This window comes from Homarus americanus, unplaced genomic scaffold (genome assembly GCF_018991925.1).
Source record: "Homarus americanus isolate GMGI-L3 unplaced genomic scaffold, GMGI_Hamer_2.0 scaffold52806, whole genome shotgun sequence".
Lineage (NCBI taxonomy): Eukaryota > Metazoa > Arthropoda > Malacostraca > Decapoda > Nephropidae > Homarus > Homarus americanus.
In genome coordinates, this window is record NW_024720773.1 from 9,023,760 (window position 1) to 9,050,365 (window position 26,606).

At 42.3% G+C, this 26,606-nt stretch overlaps 1 protein-coding gene and 1 long non-coding RNA gene across 3 annotated transcripts in view; one reads left to right on the top strand and one right to left on the bottom strand.

Annotated features, from left to right (window-relative positions):
- Positions 1 to 257: 257 nt before the first annotated feature.
- On the bottom strand, positions 258 to 3,539 carry LOC121861037 (NADH dehydrogenase [ubiquinone] 1 beta subcomplex subunit 11, mitochondrial-like). Its single transcript, XM_042358523.1, has 3 exons — positions 3,304 to 3,539; positions 1,723 to 1,856; positions 258 to 598 (listed from the first exon to the last, which is right to left on the bottom strand). Exons 1-3 carry the CDS (start codon positions 3,487 to 3,489, stop codon positions 448 to 450), a joined length of 471 nt encoding a protein of 156 aa, XP_042214457.1. The 5' UTR covers positions 3,490 to 3,539; the 3' UTR covers positions 258 to 447.
- Positions 3,540 to 6,965: 3,426 nt separating this feature from the next.
- The window catches only part of LOC121861038, a 43,944-nt gene continuing 24,303 nt past the window's right edge, over positions 6,966 to 26,606 (top strand). Inside the window, exon 1 of one of the 2 annotated variants that reach the window (XR_006087970.1) lies at positions 6,966 to 7,216. This is a non-coding gene — a long non-coding RNA (uncharacterized LOC121861038). Of the gene's footprint in view, positions 7,217 to 8,886; positions 9,104 to 26,606 lie in introns of those variants that run through there. The other variant, XR_006087971.1, reaches the window with a different exon arrangement.

Consider the following 26,606-nt stretch of genomic DNA (forward strand, 5'->3'; position numbering starts at 1 on the left):
ATAAAAAATTATCACTGTACTGTATGTACAGTACAGGTATATCAATAAATTTATTATGGTCTATTGTACACCAAAATGTTTCGTGGTACAGGGTATTATTATCTTAGGAACATATAACCGCTTTTACAAAAAGTCCACCAGGCTCTCAAAATCTACTTTCACTTTTCATACACTTCAAATCCAAGTCCTTTCAATTATGGCATATTTAAGTTACACTATGCAGACTAACCTTAGTTAGGAGGATAATAAGATAATAATAATAATAATTAATATATATTATCTTAAACATTTATTTACAACCTTGAACAAAACTCATCTATGTTCAGAATGCTATCAAAATTTTCCAGCTCTTATCCATAGCAACTTACTGTACTCTTAGTTTCATTGGGCAGCCCATACATCTAAAGTAACAATACAATTTAAACTTGACTGTACAGTAAATATTCTTTAGATGATGATCTCTGTATTTCCAAGTTCTTCATCGTCGGGCATCTCTATCTTGTCAATAGCAATAAGATTTGGATCAATGAGTGGAAGACCTAATTCCTCCCTCCGACGCAGTTCCAAGTATCCTTCACGCTGTGCCCAGTCCATCATTCTGTAGATTAAATTTTTATGTTATACTAACCAGTCACCACAAGCAAACATATTTGTAATCAACCTTTTCACCAGTACTGTAAATAAGCTGTATTATGGGTCTAAAATAGCTAGTATGTGATGCAGGCAGTGAGGGATTACATTTCAATTGGTGGGATTTACCTAAGAAAGGTATCTAAGCTGTCAGATTATAGGCTCGGCTAAAATAAAGGATAAACTTCACATCCCTAGCTAGGTGCCCTCCACCAGGAAGCAGGTTTCAGAGGACAATAACCAATTTCTTTACGTACAAACACTCCCACCAATGTAAATTGGCCTCATCTCCTCCAACAATTAATGTCTTTTTACTAGAAATATTTCTCTCTTGCTGCAATTTCAAGAAATAGATATGGCAGCAAATATTCTGCCTTTTATTGCATCAAGCAATTTGAAATTCTAGTTTGGGATAGAGTTACACTGTAATAGCTACTGACAAGACAGGATAAGACTGGCCCATTTCAGGTAATTTTTAAAATTTTGTGTCTGACAATAGCTCCATATAATTATATTAAAGTACACATTACAGGTAGCAATGTCTTTCATCCCCATTTTTTTTTTCACTGGATAGCATAAAGTTACATCAAGACTTTCCCTATCACATCCCATGGGTTAAGGCCGAGACACCATATCTGTTAAATGACCCAGCAAGTAGAGTTACAAATGCTTGTGTCAGAGACTTGGAACAAAGTTTTTAACAAATGTAAACACTTGCAATTTTTGTCACCAACAACTACATACAAAAATTAACACCTAGAACTATGTGGCTGTCATCAAAAAATTGCTACATTGAACATAAAGGCAGCAAATAGCTTCTAGCAATGTATACTGAAAACAGACTGGCTTATAATATGCAAATATTAAATACTAATTACCAGACTTATATACTGAAGTCATCATATTACTTAAACTCACTCCAAAGGTATTGTTAATACAGTATTCTGAATTGCTTCAATTCTCATAACGTACCATATTTTTTCATCAGTTCCCTTATATAATTTTCCACTTACTGGAAAATGGCCCATCAATTTATTTATACAATAATTGTCAAAATGGTAATAATAATAAAATATTAACTAATTATAATACCTGAAATCTGGCAGGTAAGTCCAGACAAAGCCTGTGGTGACAAGACAAAGAGTGACACCAAAGAAGAAGGTCAAATGCATTAACGTGTTGTCCTTAACTTCTGATTCGTAACTGAAGCCCCAACTAATCCAGTTCTGTAATAAAAGTTAAATAAGTATAAATTGTAAATACACAAGTTCAAAGCTGACTTGACATTACAAACAAATAATTATATGAAAAAAGCTATTTCTACAAAGGTAGGAGTGGATCCAATTACAGTAGCTAAAATCTGGCACAATTCATTGAAAAAGAATGATTATAAGGAACATAAGTTTCTGTAATAATATGTCCAGCAAAGCTGTCATTGCCCGGTACTTCTCTAATAAATTAAGGCACAAGCCGATACGGGTAAATTTCTTTTCCTAATTTGGTCTGGCACACATTTTTCAGAATGCATAGTGCTTATAGCATTCCAGAAGTTTTTGGTGAGAATGCTCCAGTAAGTTAAGCAAGTGGCAATAGCTTTACAAGTAAAGTAAAACATTTACCAATAATTTTTGTCAAATAATCTACATGAGAAGGTATCCATAATCTTAAAAGATAGCTAGTAGTAATGCTTTATTTTAAGAGGCACCACCACAACAATATTGTACTGTCATCAAGTATTACCAATAGAGCTTGTGGTTCATTTCTACTAATCTTAAACATCAGTGACAGTTTTCACCAATTCACTGAAAGCATACAGGCTGTGTTGAGGAAAAACAAAGCCCACTCGGTAGCTCAGCCTGAAGAAATCATTGTCGTTGCTAGTGTTAAGGGGATCATATTTCCATAAATAAGCATTTCTCATAGAAATAAAAGTTATATTTCTTCAAATCACCATAAAAAAAAATATTTTGAATATTAAATTCATGTTATAGCATAAAATGATCTTTTTAGCCTATCCTTCAGTCATAAATTACTTGTTAGTGGACAGGGCATGACAGAAAGGAATACTAATGGAGCAAAAACACTGGTGAACACTTATTATATGGCAGAAATAAATTATTTAATATAATTATGGCACCATCAGATCTCCCGTGGCGACCAAGTTTTGGTTCACATTGTTTGCTATACAGCAGCGTCCACTGTTTTTTGTTTAAACGAGAAACGAACGACTACGTCATCGGGCATATTTATTACAATTTATATTGGATTGAATTCCTTAATTTTGTCTAGAAATGTTGTTTGGATGAGAGTAAGAAAATCTAAATGACAATGCACAGGTTAGGTTCTAATAGGTTCTGTGCTGCGTCGTTTCGATTTTCTACAATAGTGTGATATGGTTACATCCCATTTGGACGGTCGTCTGTTTTATGCTATTTAATGTAACCTAGTTTAACCTAACCTGATCATTTAACTAAGATAGTAAAAAAATAGCAGAAAACAGATGATTGTCCAAATTGGATGACACCTTGTGATGTAGTGTCACCCCTGAAACAAACAAAAACATTACCACATACAAATTACAGTAAACTTAATAAAATAACTAAATTCGGGAATACATAGATTATGAGCAATATTATGGTCTAAAAATATACACCTGTACTTTTATAAATTGACCTTTTTGGTTTCGACTGTGGCCTCCTCCGTCTTGGTTTTACCATGGTCAACCACGGCGTCTGAAATAGTAATGGTGTCTTTATTCTTCTTGGACGTCGAAATAGTAGCAATTCTCAAGACTCTTGGTCGAAATAAGACATTGTTGAGCCGGAGAGCTGTTCTTCCCAGCCTTGTGATGGTCGCCATTTTAGCTGAACAAGAATGAAAACAAACTTGTGGGAGATGAGAAACACCGGGTGGTCCTGAAGTGCGAAAACAAATTAAAACAACAGGAACTAAGGACAGCTTCAGTTAACATCAATAATAATGTCTTTACGTATGCATGGAGCATCAAGTTTTATAATTACATTTTATATCTCTTGTTGAAATGTAGATAAAACTCCTGAATACAAATATTAACTTCATTGGACAATACAGGTACACCAGTATTAAATGTTGTTTTATAACCTATATTTCTCCAATTAAGATATAATTTTTATGTAACTCGTCAGATTACATAATTTTTTTATCTATACAATATTTATAAAACATTATTATTTGCACTTATTAAGGTTTTTCCTGGCGGATTTGCTTTTTTCGTATTTCAGAAGGACCCCACACTATCAGAAAAATGAGTAAGATGATACAGGTTAATTAATATTAACAAAAGTACCATGGAGGAGGGTTCTAAATTAGTTAGTCATAAGACGACACCAAACAAGTAAACCTGCTTTCAAGTAATGCTAAGAGTCAATATTATTCAGCGGTCCTAGTGCCATCTGCTGGTGTCCTCCATAGGAAGTGTGTCCTGCCATAGAAAACTTGTTTATTTTAGGGTAAACAGAAATATTCTACTTATTTTTGTTTAATCTGGGTGAAGGCGACAAGTCTGTGTTTCTAGATGTCCATTCGTTTATCCTAAATGCATGTCTTAAAAGTGACGGGCTTGTGGTGATACAACGTACTCGTTGGTCAATTTATTTGGACCCGTGCTTGAGTCTCTGTTTTAAGTAGCTCCTGTCTCGTCTATATTGAAATTGTTTAAGGCTTCGTTGACGATAATGTTATTACTGTGCTTCAACAACTAAGGTCTTTAAGCATGTAACGAGGTTAGTGATTAAGCTATTCCATCAACTCTAATTAAAAAAAAATCATTAATTCCTCAAACTCTAGCGTCACTATTCAGGAGAATTGTGGGTAAGCGCGGGAACCTGGGAGACCACCTGAGATAGTAAACAAGTGGAGTCTTACGGGCGTCGGCTCATTTCATTCTATTTTTAGTGGCTTGGTGGCTGTTGTTGTAGTTGTTATAGCGACGCCACACATTTGTTGCATTCTGGGTTGTGGAAATAAATCCAGTAAGCACCCCAGTCTTTCCCTGAACACTGGAAGGTCTGCGGGAAACACTCCATAACAGGTAATTATAATTGATAGTGTCGATCCTCAGTCATGAGTTATATACACGATTTTTGTACTTATGTGATGAACGTCTCCTTGGCTAAACTATTAAAATATTCGGTATTATTACCCAACATTTTTGTCAAATTCCTATTCATCTTATTGAGGCAAAAAGATTCATATTGTAGCAGTAAGTTATGTCATATACATTTTCAGTTACGAAGAATATTCATTGTACGAAACTTTGTGACTCAGGTAAAATTCACTTAGAATTAAAAAGTAAACAATTTGAGGAAATAACCTTGGCCGTGATTATAGGGTACGAGGGCCTGGGGTCACGGAAGAGCTCGGGTTCAACTAACATGAAAAAAGTAGACTTGTAAAACATGTATGTCATATCATTTGGTTTTGTACCCCTGTGTCCTTACCTCCAAAGGTTAATCACTGTAGAACATTGTATATTGTGATATGTGTTAAATATCTATTCAGGCATTCTTCATATATTATGTACCCGAACATTAAATAGCATTTTACGATACGAGTGTGACCTCAAATATTAATCAGACGTAACTAACCCAGTGTCAGATGGAACTGTGAGTGCATGAGAGGGAGCAATAAGGTGAAGGACCCTTGGACACACACACACACACATGGACGCGGGGCAACATCCTACAGTGTTTTTCTTTAAATAAAAAAATCCACAAACACTGTAACTACCAAAAAATAAAAATAAAATACATGATATTTGGTGTACCTATCGCATGGACACTACGAAGGAAAAGTGAAGTGACTCAGGGTTATAGGTATTGAAAAAAGGCCCCCGTTCTGATGTAGAGTTCAGTAACTAATAGAAAACGCCTTGTATATCATTCTAATATAGAAAGTCCCTTGATAGAGCGAACTGCCTTTGGATTCGTAGTTTCAGATGATTGTGTGGTAAAAATATTCACCTTAAACTGTGATAGAGTCTCGGGGCAATTTTGATGTCATTTTGTATTTTTTTATATCGGTAGAACTTTCATGGCGGTAATATCACAAACTCTTACCTGTGAGAATCTTTGTGACGGGATCTGACGGAAACAACTTTTCCTCGTTTTCTAATCTACCCCTTCCCTCCCTTACGCTTACCCTCCCCTCTCACCTCTCCCCTTCCCTTCCTCACCCCTTCCCTCCCTCTTAACGCCTCTGCCCCCTCCCACCCCCACCACCACGCCCCCATAATGACAGAGGGTATAATTGGATGTCCTCCTTGGAGATGGCGCGGCTAATTACCTGTTTGTTATGATGATGAGGATGATGAGGTTTGCCCCGCTCAGGTATGCACCATATGTCACCCAAACTTAATTGTAAGACTACATAGGTTGCGCTGATAGGGGTCGTGGTGGTGGTGATAGTGGTGATGACTGGTAGCAGTGGTGGTATAGGGGTAATGGTGGTGGTGGTGAGGGGTAGTAGTGGGCATAAATAGATTAAAAGTGGATTTCAAATTTTAATCCTAACAGCATTTCAAGAGTTTTACGATCTAGTTAAACCTGTTCTTACATTTTCACTTACGAGGGACACCCATCTTACGCACCTCTGAGTTTCTGGACCTAAAATTTTCAGCAAAGATTCACTTTTTTTTTTCATGGAATTCAACATAATCTCGAAAGATGACGTCTCCATTCACACTTAATTTGACTTATATAATCGGATCTAAAGTGGATGAGGGGAGTCTTTTTTTATTGTTTGTAATGGACGGGAGTGGTGGAGGGCAGTACAGTATTGGACAGAGTGGATAAGGGTGTGGGACAGAGGTGTGGGTGCCCGCATGATAGTGTGTCTGGCTATGAGCCATTCATCACTACCTTCATCGTCGACCCACCAGTACCCCCTCCCTCCACCCCCTAACACCTCCTCTCCCTCACCCTCTACCTAAACCTAACTCCTGAGAACATGTTACACACCAAACATGTCACCTGAATAAACAGATTATGTTAGGTGTAAATCACACCATAAACACAGCCAACAGCTCCCACGTACCCGGCACCCACCCTCCCGATACTTCAGATATTCTTCACTTATTCACACGAACCAGGCGCCAGAATTATCGCTGCCGCCACCACACACAATAGAAAAGAGGGTCTTTCATGTGACTGGTTTAGTGGCGAGGAGTGCTTGATTTAATGATTCGTGATTAATCTTTTTTTTCCACTCGCGCAGATAGTGCAAGGCGAAGCTTGAGCTCTAGAAGAAGGAGGGGGGGGGGCGTCGTGCCAAGCCAAGCCAAGCCTAGCTACTGTCACCGCCACACCAGAAGCGCCGCCAGTGCCTTGTGTGGTGTGCGTGTGGGAGGTAGCTGGGCTGGTCATGCTCCCCAGCGGTACCTGACTCTGGCTAGACCAAGTAGTCACACTGAACCTGACTCTCACTGACGAAGGAGTGGGATAACAGAAGGAGGATCCTCACACAAACTCGTCCTTATCAGGGTGATCAGAGTGGGACGCCTCGCCTAGATCGTCTTAGAGCGACGTTTATTTACCCCAAGTTTATACAGGTAAGCTCTCTGGTTGTGGCCCCGATGAAAATATTAATGTATCAACTTTTATGAACTTTGTAGTGTTTATAAATGAATTTTTGTTGTACGATCTAAGTAACTGGTATTTTTTATTATTATTTTTTCGTTAATTAAGGTATGGTAATTATTTTAAATAGGTCGTCTGTTAAATTACGTACGGTAGGTGGTTAAGTATGGGTACACACACACACACACACACACACACACACACACACACACACACACACATCTCGTAACTTGTTGAACATTGGTCAAGTTAAATTCTTAAGTGCAGCAGTAAGGTCAAAGTTACCGGTGAAGGGCATTTTCAGTCTCTCTCTCTCTCTCTCTCTCTCTCTCTCTGATTTCCTGCTCACTGACCTCTCTCTCTCTCTAAACGCTAACCTAACCTCCCCAGGTAGCGTTAGGATGGATAATCTTCAGGTGATTCAAGGTGATTCAGGTGATTCAAGATGATTCAGGTGATTCAAGATGATGAAACAATCCTCCCAAGGCCGCCTCACACACTGGCCAGACGCCATCAACTCTTTCGTCAGGTTTCAGGAGTTTTGTTGAGCATAATGTGTACAGGAGACGTTGAATGTGTGTGTGTGTGTGTGTGTGTGTGTGTGTGTGTGTGTGTGTGTGTGTGTGTGTGTGTGTGTTAAACAGTACACACAACCATCGCTGACAGGAGGATGGATCATTCAGAAACCCCAGTGTGTCATGTAACTACTGTACACACACACACACACACACACACACATACCATATTGACTACCTACACACACACACACACATATACCATATTTACTACATACATACATACATACCACACACTGATGTTCACATACCACTCGATGATGGATGAATATTTCACCAGTGTGACGCATACTAGGCACCACTACACCTGTACACACACACACACACACAAATACACATACACACACACAAAGGGGGTAGCTGGATCTCGTGTTGGGTTGAGAGTGCACGTGTTCCCGGGTAGTATGTCATTTAAGCTATTTTCTCATCGATTCAAAGTACAATTTCCCTGTGAGTCATCTATAGAGAGAGCGAGAAAGAGAGAGAGAGAAAGAGAAAGAGAGAGAGAGAGAGAGAGAGAGAGAGAGAGAGAGAGAGAGAGAGAGACTTATATAATCTCTCAAAACAATAACTCATCTATGTAAACAACTCATATACCACACAAGGTATCCAGGGACTGTACAGCTATAGGTGTGGGTGTACGAAATTCCATATGTGCGTGACTGTCTGGGAGGGAGGGAGAGAGAGACCGGAGAGTGTGTGGACAAATGGAGGGAGGTAGGAGGGTAGAATGAGAGAGAGGGGAAGGTTGGAGGAGAGAGGAAGGGAGGGAAAGATTGGAGGAGGGAGGGTAGGAGGGAAGAAGGGAGGGAAAGATTGGAGGAGGGAAGAAGGGAGGGAAAGGGGGGAGGAGGGAGGATAGAATGATAGAGGAAGGGAAGTAGGGAGGGAGGGAAGGAACAAGGGAAGGAGGAAGGGGAGATAAAATAAAAGGAAGGGAGGGTAGTATAGATATTTGTAAATAATCTTGTGGGAGAGAGGGAGGGAAGGTGTGTGTGTGTGTGTGTGTGTGTATGTCTTGGTAGTGTGGGTGTGGCCTGAGAGAGCCAGAGGGAGGGGAAGACTCATGTCAGTCTCTGTATTGGAGTGCTCGGGGCCACACACTCTCCCTCCCTCTCCCTCACTCCCTCTCCCTCACTCACTCTCCCTCACTCACTCAGGATATTTTTTACTCTCACAACAAATACTTTACGCAAGGACAGTCACTCACCGCCCCCCAGTCAAGGACACCGACCGTTCGTGCTTGGGGCATTTCACGGACGTCCACCTCCCGCGTAAACTAAGGTAATGTCCGTAGTTATAGAGGAAGGAATTGTGTTAACCTAAGATTTCCTTCCCTGGAGAGATTACTGGTGTGTGTGTGTGTGTGTGAAAGTAATTAAAGCCGAGTTACGGTAATTGGTCCGTTCGGTCTTAACAAACTACGGGCGTTTAAACTTCCCAAGAGAAAGTAACTTGGTTTCGTTCAGAGTCTTAAAGCAATATGGTGGTGGTTGGGGGGGGGGGTTCATTTAAGGCGCCACAGAGGGTAATTTGGTCAATCTGAATCCAAGTGAACAGTTAGCAATACTATTGTAAGTTAACGAGCTATTTAGGTCATTTAGATTTCAAGAGAAAGTTATTGATGCTATTCCGATTTAACGAGAAAGTTTTTTATGCCATTCCGATTTAACGAGAAAGTTATTTATGCTATTCCGATTTAACGAGAAAGTTTTTTATGTCATTTAAAATTAAGGATAAAACTACAGAGGACATTTTAAACCTCATCGCCAACCTCTCCTTCAGATCAAACCGGAGTCAGTAGCCAGTTACAAGCGTCCACTACGACTACACCGTCAGGAGGCGTCAAGTGGTGAGCTAACACGGCCCACCTGGTGTGATGATATTACGGTGTGATCGAGGGTGTTAAAGCTTCCTGTTAGTGCCAAGTTACCAGCTTTTGGCCCTATGTGGCACTGACCTCTGGAAGTTGGCTGGCTCTGTTGGTGATATAGGTTAGATTAGATTGGGTTAGGTTAAGTTAGGTTAGGGTACTTTAGGTTAGGTTAGTTTAGATTAGGTTAATTTAGGTTAGCTTAAGTTAGATTAGATTGGGTTAAGTTAGGTTAGGTTAGGTTACTTTAGGTTAGTTTAGATTAGGTTAATTTAGGTTAGCTTAGGTTAGATTAGGTTAATTTAGGTTAGGTATTCCCGTAGTAAAGTTATATTCTGCCTTTATGTGAGCGATGAACTGAGATGACAATTATAAAAAAATAATTCAATAACACAAACACACATAAAAGCGACCATAACAAAGAAATAATTGTGTTCATCAGTGACCTTTATCTTGGCACTTGACCTTGGCACTGTGATGGCTGATATTAATAGCATAAATAAACATTCTGGTCCTTATGATTTCCTTTACAGTACAGAAACAAACAAACGGACGGATGAACATTTTAGGGTCAAAAGACTTTTTCCTATTGGCATCGGAATTTGGTACCCCACCCTCTACCTTTCTCTACTGTTCGGGCGCTAAGGGAGATAATTAATTCGTAATATATCCTAGCCTAATTTTATTGATTCTTCCTATAGAGAGAACAGCTACTTGGTTAAGGAGTCATATCAGAGTTTCACAGTTGACACAAGATCTTATTTTGGGTTTTTGTGTTGCATCAAGAAGACGTTTATAATACATGGAACTATAGAGGAATGCCATGCCAACTTATATTAAAATTCTCCAAGCGTTCCGGAAATTTTTTACATTTAAGCGCAGGGGTTCGTAGATGGTATAACGCTATATTTGTATCCCCGTAGAGTTGCTATAAAAGTCTTTTATTAACGCACATATACACGTATGTTACAAAAAGAAAAATACCATCCTGCCAACTCTAGCCCCCTCCTCTGACACGGCCCCTTTCCCTTCCCCCAATCAGATCACTTCCATGAGGGAAACAGTAAACAAAACTCCCCGCCTTTCATGGTCTTCCGCCTGTGGATAGATTGCCTGCTGTTCTTGCTCGCCCCAACACGCTACGCTCTGTCTAATTAGAGGAATTTTTGCCTCTCATGCGATAAATCTTGTATGATCTTTTCCGTATGAGAGTAAACTGCTCATTAGCGTGGTATTCCACCAAGCTACAACCTTCTCAGGTCATTTATTCTGGTGAACTAGACCGTAAGTGAGAGCTAAAAATGACTCTTAGTAAACTGTCTGTTAACAAAGTCATGCAATAAAGAAAAAAAGTTAATGCAGGCAGTAAGTCACGCCTGGTGTTTCCACTCGACAGAAAACGCCTACACGTTCTCCCGCTATCTGCCAGCACTAACCTTGTGCTTATTGACAAAGCTACATCTCTCTAAGTATAGCTTCTTGGACAGAGAGAATGGTGATAAATTTGTCAGGATGCCAGCACGATACTGAGTTTCTTTGTATATTTTTGTTTACATTAAGCAAGGTTCAGAAAATATACCTACGTCGCTGAATGATGAGTCACCAGATTTAAATACAGGTTTATCATAGAGTTAAGTAACATTGGTCTAGTTAGCTTGAAATAATCGTAACCGAAGAAAAAACCCGCAAATTGTCTGTTGTTTTTACTTAAATTAAAACCTTTACAGTTCACGAGATGATATAAAACAATAATTACCATGTGAATACAATTACATGTAATTCCACTGAAGGCTCGTCATGTTTACTGTTAAATAATGATGACTGTTTCAACCATCAGTAGTTCTGGGGATAAAAAGTTTAAAGCATTTTTAATTTGGTTCATTTAAGCCAACTTATGTTTATCCTTCCATTAACCAGTCAATTATGTCCTTATGTATGTACAGCGTATATTCGTATGTATGTTTGTATGTATATATGTATAATAAGTGGTATGTATTCATGTATAGTACAGTCCACTACTAAAGTCCGTTCGCCTCTCCCTCTGAACCACGAACCCCGAGATTCATTCAGACTCGTGAACCCGAAGCAATCGACTCCCCCAGGTGAACGCTTGAATTTCTCACTTAAAGTTAATATCGAAGCGGTTATGATTAATTTGAAACAGCTTACCTCTAAAAGATAAGGTCGGCAATAAAACACTGCGCATCTAAACTTTACCAATTCGAGAAATACTGTACTGAAAGTTTTACTGCAAGATTACGTGCAGAGAATTAACGCTGGAAAGCCCGCATATAATTTACGAATATACAAAGAAAAACTGCGCAAGAGTTGCAGGTCACGAATGATACGCCACACAAGGAAACAGACACAACAAGAGCAGGTATATAGTCACATGAAAACAGGTCTCATTGGTAGTGTAGATACACCACACTGAATACTATACTTTCAGTACACATTTAGAACGCTTGGCTGGCACTACACTCGATCGCTTTCACTTCCTCATCTGTGAAATTAGGTTCCCATTCGCAGCAGGTGGACAAAGTCTCTGAACAACAAAACAATATTCAAAATGTTAGAAGGACATTCCTTCTCATCACTGGCTTAGTAAATCGATCAGTCGTGATTACCGGTTCCCCCTCAGTCATTTTTCCCGGGACCTAGACAATCAGTTTTATCTTTTCATCTTGGACTACTAGATCATGGAGCCATTTTATAGGATCCACCACCATAACAACTTTGGCTATTGATGTTTACCTCAATTTAACTTAACCCAAGTAACATAACCTAAATAAGTTTACTTGGCTTAAACCAGATAATATAACCTAACTTTAATAACTTAATCTATACCTAACCTGTTCTAACTCCCCCCCCCAAAAAAAAAACTATCCTAGCCTATCCTAACCCAAACACTGTAACCTAACCGAAAGAACCAAACCTAACCATACCATTCCTAACCTAACCCAAATCAAATGACAAAGGGGTTGTACAATTATGCTCATATTAGTTTAAGTAGCATTAATGTCTCAGTATTAGGAGTGAACTGTAGTACGTACCCACAACACGCTCACAGCCACACGCACGCACTTTAGTTCACAATTTTGGCCATGATTATACACACAGATTACTGATTTCATTCATTGTAATAACTTCTTCAGTGTAATTATTCTCCTAAATGTAATCACTTCTTCAGTGTAATTATTCTCCTAAATGTAATCACTTCTTCAGTGTAATTATTCTCCTAAATGTAATAACTTCTTCAGTGTAATTATTCTCCTAATTGTAATAACTTCTTTAGTGAATTAATGCCCTTAACTATAGTACCAAACTAAAATGTAATACCGTTAATACTCACTTGTTATTGCAGGTATTTTTGTCTCGTACATAGTGCTAAGGGAGTGTATCTAGTTAAGGTAGAGTCTCAGTTTGTTATCGAGGTGCGAGGTGCTTCTGACATCATTTATAAGGAATGTCCATCGTGCGAACTTGTGAGAATTTGCCCCTTGGCCTTTGAAGTGAATTTGCTTTAAAGGCTCGTAAGGATTGATGTTTAAAGGAGATGAATAATCACCTGAGGGGTAGCTACACCATCTTAGTCTAGAGAGGGTCGGTTTCCTGAGCTATAAACGTTGTGTGTGTGTGTGTAGTAAAGTTCTCTTCTGTTTACTCGTTCGTTCAACACATCGTCTGGCGCTCGTGTCAGCACAGTTTAAAGATACCATTTCTGTGTCGTGCTATATATACCCCCCCCCCCTCCTCAAATATAGTATCAAATTTCAACATTAATGGCCTCCGAGATAAGGAGTATTAAAATATTGTGATTGATGGTGTATTATCGCGACAGGTATATACGCGTTATTCTTTGAGCCTGACTGATATCACATCGGCTCATATTCAACAAGTATAGCTTCCATGGTGAGGTAAGTATGGTGTGATAACTTGCTCAGTCTAGATAGTGTCTCAATAGGAATGGGTACTGTATATTATAAGGGGAATATTTGTTACTACTCCCAAGTTTTATGATCATATACAATAATGTATTTTTTTTTGTCTGTACGACTTAATTTTGAGTTATAAATAAGGACTTTATGAAGAAAAATATTCCAGTTTCTACCAAAATTTGTTAAGTATGCCTCAAACTGTGCTGTTTTGGGAGGGGGATGACACCAATTGAACGCAATTATCCTAAAATCTTTACATTATGTTAGTTTGACTGAATTAAGGTCATCCATTTACATGAAATAATAATAATAGGTATTCGGTTATCGTCATTTCCTTTGACAATAGCCTTTTTTTACAAACTTGTTAAGTACATAAAAGCTGTCTGTATTTGAAAACGCAGGATATTGTGAATCTATATCTCCTCAACGTCAAAATTTATATTATACTATTATGTCTTACGTTTAGATAAAAAGGATTATGCTAGGTAACTATTTTCCTTTTTTTCTGTCGAACTCTAAATGAAATGACGTGTTTACAAATACAATACTGAGCTGGGGGAGTAACATGTCTCGAGGCGAAGGAAAAACGTCAATTTATCTGGAAAATGAAGGTAAGGACACCTCTTGATTGTGTTTCTTACTTAGATCTTTATTTGACAGATATATTTTAGGTTGAATATTAATGGATTAGCTCCATTATCATACCTGTTGCGCATACATAAAAAAAAAGTATTTAGATATACAGAAAAGGGTTGTGTAATTTCTGTCCATTTGCGTTCCATATCGGTCCAATGAATTTATATTTCGCTAAATTAATATATTGTAGGCCTATTTGTATTCCATTTCAGGTCATTGACTCAATTTAGAGATTAGACGGAGCCTAACATGGACGAGTTAACCATTTCGAGTGAGATAATGTTTCTAGTATAGTGAAATTAAACACCTGACACTTCTCAAAACCTGCTGTGACTCATAGTAATCTACTTGACACAGGTATACAGTACATACAGGTATCCTTCATCGCCATAAACGTTTCATGATTCGCTAAATGTTATGTCTATTATTCACTGCTATATTTTCGACTGGGTCCTAATTGACAAGTTTGTGTTAATAAATAAGAAACAAATCCGATAAAGGAAGTCAGGAAAAGACGAGTGTAACTGGTAAATGACAAAACAACCAAATCTGTCTAACTTGCAGTACCGAAAAATTTTAATTGTCGTGGTTCGTTGAAATCCACCACCGGAAATTCATAATGCGTACCCAGAAGTCGTGACCCTGTAATATTTTATTCTGGTCTCTGTTACTCGAGCATGATATAGTGTTTTGTTCTTGCTGGAAGGTCAACACGTTTGGGGGAGCCGATCAAATAATAAGAGGTATGTAAACTTTCATGGGTCTTTAGTTTATGTTTAGTGTGTGTGGACGCGTCAGGAACAATATATATATTTTTTTTTAGTTTCGGTATGATTAGAATGATGAATGGTGATAATGTAATATAGTTTAGCGTTCGTATTTATCTTTGTCCACGTCGATTAATATTCTTCAACTTCGTGTTTCGATTTTTTTTTTAGCCAGTGTTTATAAAGACCCAAATATGTATGAGTATTCAGATGTGTTGAGGAGATAGATACATGTCTCCCCGATACATGAATATATAACCTCAACAAGCCGTGCCAAGAGTATAGAAGCCAGCTAGTCAAGGGAGAATTGTACGAAGGGGGTTTCCGGACTAAAGCAGTGAATGACCCTTGCAGTAACTGGACACCACACGATACTTACACACAGATTGGTAGTTAGTTAGTTGTTTAATCAGCTGTGTGGGTCATTACTGAGTATTGAGCTTGATTGATATGAAGAAGAAAAAAAACATGGATAATCTAAGAAATTATATGTCCGACTCTTAACTGCTAACTGATATGACTGACAACAAAGCACCCTGAATGACGTCACATGAAAAATGTAAATAAATAGTTTCCTGTCAATAGACCGTTAGTAAGTGCCTCTTGACAAGTCTTCCTCAGCGATCAAAGAACAAATAATTAAGTAAAATTATATGTAGTCTAGTTTTTTGTGCTTGTTAATAAATACTTCTTAATGAAACTAGTTAAGTAGATTGGATTAAATTACTTGTTTTGCCTAGCTTAAAATAACACGATGGAAAAAAAAGGCCCCAATACTGAACTAAAACAATTACCAAGATGAGTTTATTTTACCAGAAAACTTAAGAGAGACGGGAAAATATTGAGACACCCTGAGCTGGGAGAGACTGAGAAAGAAAACCGACTCAGTTCCGACCTTCCTTTCCGACCGTAAACTTTGCAATCAAACCGCGAAATATTTTGCTTGTAGGTCTGAGAATAACTTTCCTTGGTGTCTGGTGCTCTGGGTGATAACATTATGGTATCAGATACTCTAGGTGATAACATTATGGTATCAGGTACTCTAGGTGATAACATTATGGTATCAGGTACACTCGGATGGTAAAAATAACCCCTCACTTCCACCCAGGTCACAGAAGGGAGAGAGGGAGGAGTAAATATCGTGTACCATAGCGTGATGTACCAGGTTGAACACGGTATGACCAATCGATAAGTTGCATACATCGACCGCCTCGTGTATTAAGGGGCGGGAGGTGGAGGTACGAGCTATCTGCCACCCTATGAACTGGAGTTTGAGAAATGTAGCGTAGATATTAGTGAAGGAGTCTTGTGGGAGGGAGGTGGGGGTGGGTTTTTTTGTATGAGATTGGTTTTTGAGAACAGCATAATAATTTTCTGGAATGTATGATAATTTCCTGTAGCGTACGATATAACATCCTTTAACGGTGTAACAATATGTCCGTGAGGCGTACGACAGCTCCCTGGAGGGTATTAGGAGGCAGAGAGAGGAGGGGCGTGAAGGCGGTTGGGCAGGGCGGGGCGTCACGTAAGGCCTCACTTGATATAATCAGGACACCCGCTGGGCTGCCGGGAGCGTCCGTAGTAAGAGGGCTAGGATCTAGGATATTCATATTCTCTCACCGCCGTTGGAAATTAAATACGAGAATGTATTTATTTTGTCTCGTCTCGGGTAGTGGAGACACGCGCCTGGGAATTATTGCGTTTAAGGATTGAGTAAAGTGTTATCATCAGTATTCATGTATTCATGCACTACTACTATTACAACTAATACTACTACTACTATTGCTACAACTACTACTACTACTACTAATCTAATGCTACTACTTACACATAATTACTTATTCTTACTGCAACTACTTACTACTATTACTTACTGTACATTAATATATAAAATAGGTATTCATAACGTGTGTGTGTGTGTGTGTGTGTGACCTCTTGAGTTTGACCTGTGTCATGACCTGTGATGGGGATGACCTATAAGGGGTAACTGGGTGACCTCCATCAAAACGCCTCAACTAAATAAATTAACTCAAATATTTTATCCCCCTTTTCAATGGTCATGTATCAGTGTCACATATAAGGTCAGTGTTACATATAAGGTCACAGTGTCACATATAAGGTCACAGTGTCACATATAAGGTCACAGTGTCACATATAAGGTCAGTGTTACATATAAGGTCACAGTGTCACATATAAGGTCACAGTGTCACATATAAGGTCGCAGTGTCACATATAAGGTCACAGTGTCACATATAAGGTCACAGTGTTACATATAAGGTCACAGTGTCACATATAAGGTCACAGTGTCACATATAAGGTCACAGTGTCACATATAAGGTCACAGTGTCACATATAAGGTCACATTTACTATCAATCATCACATTTTTACTTTCTACACCTTTTTTGACCTTAGTATTACCTGGTTATATAATTCAATTCAATTTCAATTGTTTATTCCTTGATAGAGGAAGCGGGATCCTAGTGCTGTCACTAGGTACCCCTGTACAATGACACCAGAATCATCTGGCAAGTGTGAAAAGTATATACAGTATAAATATTATAAAGGGGCTTACTAAAGCCTAAGGAAGGAAGGATGTTCCTTTAACACATAATTAATATTATTTACAAAATATCTGGCCAGTATTGGGAGGATCATCGTGTCTCCGTCAGGGGGTCGTGGAGTGGTGGTCCAGCAGGCGTCACGGAAGCGTTGTGTGTGGGGACATCTTAGGAGGTAGTGGATAAGGGTGCGGCTGTCGGGTCTTCTGCATAACGCACAAGAGCGTTGCTCAGGGGATGTGGGGATACCAATCTCCCAAGCAAAGTCATACCCGATGATGATACGGGCAGCAATCACGTCCCCCTTCCGCGACCCTTTCCCGTAGACGTACGAGAAGTCAGGAAGTTTACGGAGGACATCGTACCATGTGGGCGGGGAGTCCAGGGGGATGGCTGCTTCCCGAGCTTCTCTCTGTTTGCGGCGGATTTGGGTCCTAATCTGTAAGAGTGTTCGAGGAACAACGTAGTCAGGTGTGGCCTTGTTGCAGCCAGTCTTGGCAAGGTCATCTGCTGCCTCATTCCCCAAGATACCGACATGACTAGGTATCCATAGGAATGTCACAGGACGGCCTTCATCCTGAAGTGTGGATGTTAACCCTCGTATTCGGAGGATGAGGTCCTTATTTTCCCCAGATCCAAATGCGATCCCGTCGAGAGCAGACCTGGAATCGCAGCAGACAAGCAAGGGGCAGAAACCATCTGCTTCTTCCTCAGCGAGAAGGGCAGCAAGGAGGGCTATTAGTTCAGCCTGAGTGGAGGATGCCCCGTCAGAAACTCTGAGAGACAGTTTGATAGGCTCAGGGGCATGAGGACGGGAGATGTAGACACCAGCCCCGGCCCTACCTGTAGCGGGGTCAACAGAACCATCAGTGTAGAGGACGACCCTACCTGGGGACCAGTGAGCGATCCTGGAGAGGTGGTATTTGCAGAGAATAACAGGGTTCACCTGGGATTTCGGGAGCGGTCCACCGAGGGCAATCACTTCAGGTTGAAAATCCAGCCAGGGAGAAGGAGACGAACCAACAGCAGGGGTGACAACAATATCAGGCAGGAGGTCGTGTTCCTGAAGGGCTCGGATGAGTGACCCTCGCCACTGTCTTCTAGATGGAGGTCGGTCTCGGACAGCAGTAGTCAAGTTGGTTTGGACATAGTTGCCCCTAGGATCCCGTAGAATGGAAACGGCAGTTTTTAGGTAAAACTCCTGGACACGATCCTGTAAGGGGGAAAGACCAAGTTCGGTATATAGAGAAGTAGAGCGTGTCCACTGAGGAGCCCCAAGGATGATACGAGCAGCTTTCCTCTGGATAACTTCGAGACGGTTGACAGCAGTCCGACTAATGTTGACGAGGGCAGGGGCGGCGTAGTCGACACAGGAACGGACAAAAGACTTGTACATGGTGAGAAGTACAGGGATGCTGGCACCAAGGGAACCCCTGCACATGGTAGAGAGGGGAGCGAGACGCCGAAAACATATGTCTCGAAGATAGCGGACTTCAGGGATCTGACAACGTGTGCGAGTTACATACACACCCAGGTATTTTGTCTCATTAACCCAGTCCAAGGGCGTTCCTGATAAGAAAAGGGGTGGAGGTACAACACGACCGTGCCACATGGCTTTTGTTTTCGCAGTTGAAAGAAGGAAACCAAGTGAATCACACTCTCTGGAGACCAGATCAAGGGCTTCCTGCATGCTGAGGTAGTCAGGGGCTTGGAGGAGGACATCGTCGGCATATCCTGAGTGGACAACTTCTGTCGGCCACGGGAGTGATGCAATGGAGTGCATGAGAGTGTTAAACAAGGTGGGACTCAGGACTCCACCTTGAGGGGTGCCGAGGTTCATTTCTTGAACAGGAGACATAGAGCCTTCTACGCGAACCCGGGCCTGACGTCCAGTGAGGTAAGAGGCGATCCATTGTAGAAGTCTCCCTTTAACCCCTAACCGTGCAAGTTCAGCTAAAATGAGGGCAGGCTGAGCCGTATCAAAGGCTCCCTTGATATCAAGGAAGACGGAGACGCGGGCAGTCTGATTGCAATAAAAGGAAGCAATGGAGTGTGCTGTGCTGCGATGTTGAATGAAACCATTGAGGGAGTTGTGGAAGCCGCCTATGGTGTGAAGAAGGCGACGATGGAGTATCCTCTCCATCATCTTGCAAACACAGGAGGTAAGACTAATGGGTCGATATTTCCCAGGATCTCCCGGCTTAGGGATGGGGATAATAGTGGCATTTTTCCAGTTGGACGGGAGAACCCCATGTTCATAAGACATATTGTAGAGAGCAAGCAAGGGGCCGTTAGGAATATTAGTACAGGCGTTGAGGACGGAGTAGGTTATCTGATCATCCCCAGGAGAGGTGTCTTTTCTAGAGCGACGAGCACTGTCAAGCTCGAACTGTGTGATGGGATGATCAGTGGGGGCAGGGGAGGTAAGAGCAGCACGAACAACAGGCTCAGACGCATCGATGCGGGCCTGCACTGCCTCCTGCATTGGATCTGGAAGTGCCTCTGGGGAGGAAGCTCGTGCCCAGTCCTCCATTAAAGAGCAGGCAAGGGAGGCGGGATCAGGGTGGGGAGGAGGCCTCCGTCGAGTACCCCGTATAGCATTAATCCGATTCCATACATAAGAGGGTGACGACTGGAACGATAGAGACCCCGTGAAGGATAGCCAGTCCGCCTCACGTATCCGACGGCGCTCCTGAGTTGCAAAGGAGCACCAATTTTTGAAGTCTTCCCAGTCCTCTGGAGACCGAGACCTCCGTATGGCAGAGTGGAGATCACGGGTTACCTGCCGGAGATGTCTCATGGCAGGGATACGATACCAGTAGTTGGTGGCACTTCTGGGGTGACGGGGAGGGCGTGGAGGGGTAGCGCGATTGACAGAGTCATACACGGCATCAACAAAATCAGCGCTGTAAGAGTCAAGGGACTGAGGGACAACATAGGAATCCGCCCAGGTAGAAAGGTATTGGGTAAAGGAAGGAACAGCATCTTGTGTGAGACGAAGGCGAGGGGATCGATAAGGAGTTGATGTCGGGGCAGAGAAGGAGAGCCTGAGATGGGTAGTAACGGCAAGATGGTCACTATACAGAGCAGGCTCGGTGCAGACGGTAGGATGAAAGGAAGTATGACCGTTCAATAGTAAGCCAACATCAAGGAAACTATGGGGGAGGCGAGTAGGATCGTCAGGACAAAGAAAGCGAACATCATCATCCCCATTAAGAAACTGTGAGAGATGTGATCCATTAAGGGTACATGGAGTGGGATGATCCGGAGTAAGAGTGGGATGGCGGGCATTAAAGTCGCCAAGAACAATAGTGGGAACCCCATCATGGAGGTCGTGAAGAACCTGGGGGTCCAGAGAATCACTCTTGAAATGAACATTGACTACACGAAGGGTCCGGTCACCAAGAGTAAGGGAGACAGAAAGTAATTCAGACGGGGGTCCATGTGAGTCAGGTGAAGGGAGACGAACAGATGGAATGGTGTTACGCACAAGGGTGAGGAGGCCACGAGCCTGCCCACGGTACCGAGGCAGGGTGTAAACAGAATAGCCAGAGAGGCGGAGTGGAGTAACATCGTCTGTGATGGTTTCCTGAAGTAGAGCAACATCTACTTGATGGGAGAGCACAAACTGGGCGAGGTCTGTCCGGCGAGGTCTAAGTCCCTGGATGTTCCATTGTAAGAAGAGGAGGGAACGGCCTCCGGTGTGAGATGAGTCGGAGGGGCTAGACAGGGCTCCAGAGGAGGTACCAAATTCTGTTGAGAGAAATGGAGAGGGAGGAGTGGGAGAGCGAGGGATGGATCCTCCATCTCGGGAGATGGAAGGAGGCGGGTCATCAGGGCTTGCAAAGCGCGCCCCTGTTGGGTCAGGGTGTCCAGAATGAGTTGTTGTTGCTTCTGCAATGTCGCAATTGTTTTCACAAACAAGTCGAGTTGGGTTGAGAGAAGGTTGATTTGCTTGGAGTGGCGATCCAGACGGAGAGTGATTGTTTCCATAGAACCAACTTGGTGTACCTGTGCATGAGCTGGAGGTGGCGGCGAGGATTGCCGAGGGCCCGACTGGGCATGTGGTGGTGGTAGCGACGGAGAGGGGCGGTGAGGGTTCAGTTGAGTAAGAGGTGGTGGTGCTGGTGAGAGACAGCGGGGGTCCGGGTGGGCAGGAGATGGTGGTGACTGTGTGGCAGGGCCGGCAACGACCTTGTTCCAAGAACGGTAGGGAGAGGGAGGGAGGGGAGAAAGGATGGGTGGTAGGGGTGATGGAGGGGGTGGTAGAGGAGAGGAGATCAATGGGAAATCCTTGGTGGATGGAAGAGGCGGTGGTGGATAGGATTGAGGTTTGGTTGACAGGGGCTTCGTCAGAGACGAGGGCGGTGGTACAAGGTAAGTTTTCCCCGGGCGAGTGCCAGGACGCTGTGGGCAATTGGCATTCCAGGCGTGGTGACTGCCATGGCAATTGACGCACCGTGGAATAACTGGGATTTTGTTCTGAATTTTCGATTTGCATTCCACTGTGTCGTGAGGACCTGCACAGAAACCGCAGGCGACCATCCTCGTGCACTCCCAGGTGCGGTGTTTCCACGATTGGCAACGACCACAGATTTTCGGGGTTCCGATAAATCGGTCGAGAGGACAGTTGTGAATTGGTCCTACATTCACCTTCGGGGGGAGGGGGCCCACCCACCAGCCGATGAGTTCGTTGGATGGATGTTTGGAGACCGGGTTGATGCGGCGCTCCATGTCCAGTAGTTGTGGGAGAAGAGGGCGAAGATCGTCGATAGGGATCTCCCAGGGTACGTGGCGAACCATTACCTTGGTACGACGAGTTTCTGGGGTGATGATGGTGAACTTCAGCATCACCTCCCCCTGGGGAGCAGGAAAGCCCACCTGAGTGAGCAGGCGTACCGTCTCGTCCATTTGTGTGGTGACTATCACGGCTGTGGGACCTCGGCGGAGGCGAAGTGTTGAGTCCTGAAGTGGAGAGCAGTGACGGAAGAACCAGGTCGTCCGTGTGCTCAGAGGCAAGTCCCGAGGGAAGGCGAGACGACGAAGGCGCGACGGGGCAGGGAGACAAAGGGAATCCCCTATGTCCATCGTCGGCGGAGGGTCGGTCATTGAGCCACATGTAGGCTCACTTGGGGACCCTGATGACAGGAGTCCACCCTCTACAGCCCCAGAAGGGGTGCAAGGGGGAGCCGTGGCCCCTGCTGGAGACCCTGACTTCTGAGGTTTCTGCTTCTTCTTTGACGTGTCTTCAAGAAGAAAGTCGTCAGCATCACTGTCACCTACTGCCGCCGTTTCCAACGAACGGGAGCGTTTAACGGCGGGCATAGGGCACGTTGGCAACACTGCAGTCAGGTGGCACACATCACAGTCATGGAGTGGTAACGTCACACTATCACACTGCGCATGCGCAAACTTGAAAACTTTGCTCAGAGGGATCGGGTGGTAGGACCAGATGTTTTATCCCCAAAAAATGACAAAGTCCAAAAGTAACAAAAAAATATATGCCACTGTGCTGATATCTGGGTCTTACTCTAGTTGTCTGCACAGGCTGGGATTGGTAGACGCTCTGAATTCGTCAGAAATACGAATTTTAAGGAGCAGTCTCTTACAGCCTTTGTTGACACTACGCACGCATGCGCGTTCTCCGTTATATAATTAAGAAACAAATCATCATCGTTCATCAGGTAAATACACTACTCACACAGTTTAAACCAGGGTAGATGATGCCAGATGTTGCTGGTCGTCGAGGAAATGTTTTGACCGGGCTCTGTGTATACGCTTATTCATGAGATTAGCGTACGTGTAGTTACGCACGTTGGGTGGTGGTGGTGGTGGTGGTGAGTTGTTTAAGGAATATATATTTTTTCTTTCGTTCCTCTCTCTCTCTCTCTCTCTCTCTCTCTCTCTCTCTCTCTCTCTCTCTCTCTCTCTCTCAATTTTTATACCTTTTTTATGACAAATCCCTTCCATTTTCTTTTATCATTACAGTGGGAAACTATAGTAAAAAAACACAAAACAAACACAAAACAAACACAAAACAAACACAAAACAAACACAAAAAACACAGTGATGGCGGCTTAACATAGTATGCGGGTAAGGATGAAGAAACAACATTACATTTACAATTGGCTTTTATTTTGTCAGACTGTGAGAGTAAAGTGTCTGTCAGTTTGTTTGGGATGCTGGTCTGGTACTCCCATCCAGTCCCAATAGGTGTTAGTCCCAATAGGTACCACTTCAAATAGGCCCCAGTCCCATTAGTACCCATCCTTATAGATCCCAGTAAAACCTAACCTAACCTAACCTAACCTAACGTAACCTAACCTAGTGAAAATTGTGACTTTTTTCGGATCGTCAGTATCCATGGGAGCGAACCAAGGGACTATATAACCTCCTTAAGACAAGAGACGAGCACTGTATACACTCAGCCACTGCAAAATTTATCCTTCCCTCAGTCACTCCTTTAATACAGAATTTTTATCCCACGTTACAGTAGCCAGACATTACATCTTACTATTACAGTTGTCTGTCAGGGAGTACTGTAACCTGTAACCAAAGTAAAAGTGTACTCAATGTTACAGTAGTATAAGTGTAAGTGTATCATGTATATCCAAGCCAAGCAAGGAGTGTAGGTGGAAGGTGGAACGCGGATACAGAAATAGCCTCTCTCTCTCTCTCTCTCACGGAGGATGACGAACTCCCCTGGTGACAACGACCAGCGTAAACACCTCGTAAGGTCCTGTATATCAGCTGGTTCCTGGTGTGTGTGTGTGTGTGATGTTTTATGTATGTATGTATGTATGTATGTATGTATGTATGTATGTATGCATGTATGTATGTATGTATGTATGTGTCACTTTATCACCTACATAACTTCTAAACTAATGACGTGTGCTTAAGTAAAAAAAAAAACACTGAGTCATTTACAGATATTTATCCCCTGAACATAAAAGCTATACTGTATATTTACGACACACACTCTACCTTTATCCCACCTCTTTGTTTACTAATTATCAAAGGTAGATTCTGTGAACACCATCAGTGGACCAAGGTAGTTTAGGAGTTTTTAAAGTGTCCGTATGAGCGTTAAGTGTTGTAATTTGTGTCGATAAAGATTGTTAGTGGAGTAGTGAACTAGGGCGGGGCGGGGGGGGTGTGTGTGGGAGGGGTGTAAGTGTGTGTGGGGGGTGTGGTGTGTGTGTGTGGGGGAGGTCGTTCGTGTCGTGTAGTGTATACGTAAGAGTAGGGTTAAAGACGCGCGTGTGGGTTACGTGGGGGCGTGCGTGTGGGTGCGTGTAGGGTGCGTGTGGGTGCGTGGGGGCGCGTGCGTGGGTGCGTGCAGACAGAAACACCACTAACACGCCACACTAACGCACTTCACCATGCAGCGGCCACCAGACGTATTATTGACCGGTGAGGTTATATATGGCCTTTTAGGGACCCGCCTCAGTGCCTGCATTCCTTGTCCACCTGTCTGTGTGTGTGTGTGTGTGTGTGTGTGTGTGTGTGTGTGTGTGTGTGTGTGTGTGTGTGTGTGTGTGTGTTGGGTTACCTGGATACTGATGATTGCCAGGAAGAAGGAGGAGGAGGAAGAGAAAGGGAGAGGAGTGGGTGGACGAAGACGAAGGAGATGCGGTATTTAAATCACATGATGAATAAGCTTACAGGAGCATCTACCAAATATCTGTCTGTCTGTCTGTCTGTCTGTCTGTCTCTGTCTGTCTCTCTGTCCCTCTGTCTCTCCCTCTCTCACTAGCGCCATGTCACCTCTCGTAATACTCGGGTCTTGAGTTGAGTCACGACCTTCCTGACGAAGCTACTTCCTCGGGTCTTCTTCGGCGTCTCTACCTTCACGCCTACACTGTCTACCTCACGTCTACACTGTCTACCTCACGCCTACACTGTCTACCTCACGTCTACATTGTCTACCTCACGTCTACATTGTCTACCTCACGTCTACATTGTCTACTTTTTAAAACCTAATATGACCTTACCTATTCTTACCTAACCTATCCACTCAGGTTGGATGGTAGGTTAGGATAAGTTAGGGTAAGGTTAGGTCAGGATTTGTTGAATCAGGTTAGAATAGGTCACATCATGTCAGGATGGGTTGGGTTAGGTTAGGTTAGGTTAGGTTGGACGGAGGCCAACTTGGGGTAAAATGGAATTGCATCAGGAAATGGCGACTTCCTGTGTACTTTCCCGTCCACACTGCTGGTTTTCGTGTGCGTGTGTGTGTATGTATGTATGTATGTATGTGTGTATGTGCGTTTGTATGTATGTATGTATTACCATCTGTATATATCCCGATAACTTATCAACGTACAGATTATACTTGTGTGTGTGTGTGTGTGTGTGTGTGTGTGTGTGTGTGTGTGTGTGTGTGTGTGTGTGTGTGTGTGAACCCTGGCTTTACCATCATTAACCAGCGGACTGGCCAACACAGCCTGTAATCCCACTGTAATATTCCTCCCCCACCTGTAATAACTTATCATAATACATACTTAGAAATTTCATGAATTTTAAACTGAACTCCTAAATAGTCTGTATCTGTAATCACCTCTAATGTGATGTTACAAAATACATCGACTATCCAAGTATAAATTTCCCTATACATAGTCTTTAAAATAGTCTAAATCTATGTATACTTTAAATAGACATATGTATTAGTTATTCCAAAGAGTATATACATGAATTCTTAGTATATATGGTTTTATAATGTTGGGTAATACTTAGCTATAATATACCATTGTGATGTATAGTGAATGCTCGACTCCCTGGCCAATTTAGGCGTTATATAAGTAACTCTTAAGGGTCAGAGTTCATTCTTTTGACCTCCAGATCTGCTCCAGTTTATAAAGCTTTAAGTAACATGTGTTTTGTTTAAGGGGGGGGGATATTTATTTGCCCAGCTGACCTGTTTTGATTTTCCTGATTGAGGGATTTTTTCTTCTATATATCTCTCACTCTCTCTCTCTTTCTTTATTTAGCCTTTTCTTTCTTGTTCATATCTT

Bases quoted from the DNA above. Each gene is read 5' to 3' on its own strand.
- LOC121861037 (XM_042358523.1), bottom strand. From the start codon at position 3,489: ATGGCGACCATCACAAGGCTGGGAAGAACAGCTCTCCGGCTCAACAAT. The intron at 1,857-3,303 runs GTCAATTTATAA...CTTTTATTACAG, and splicing joins CCACAGTCGAAACCAAAAAG to AACTGGATTAGTTGGGGCTT. The intron at 599-1,722 runs GTATTATAATTA...TTTAATCTACAG, and splicing joins ACTTACCTGCCAGATTTCAG to AATGATGGACTGGGCACAGC.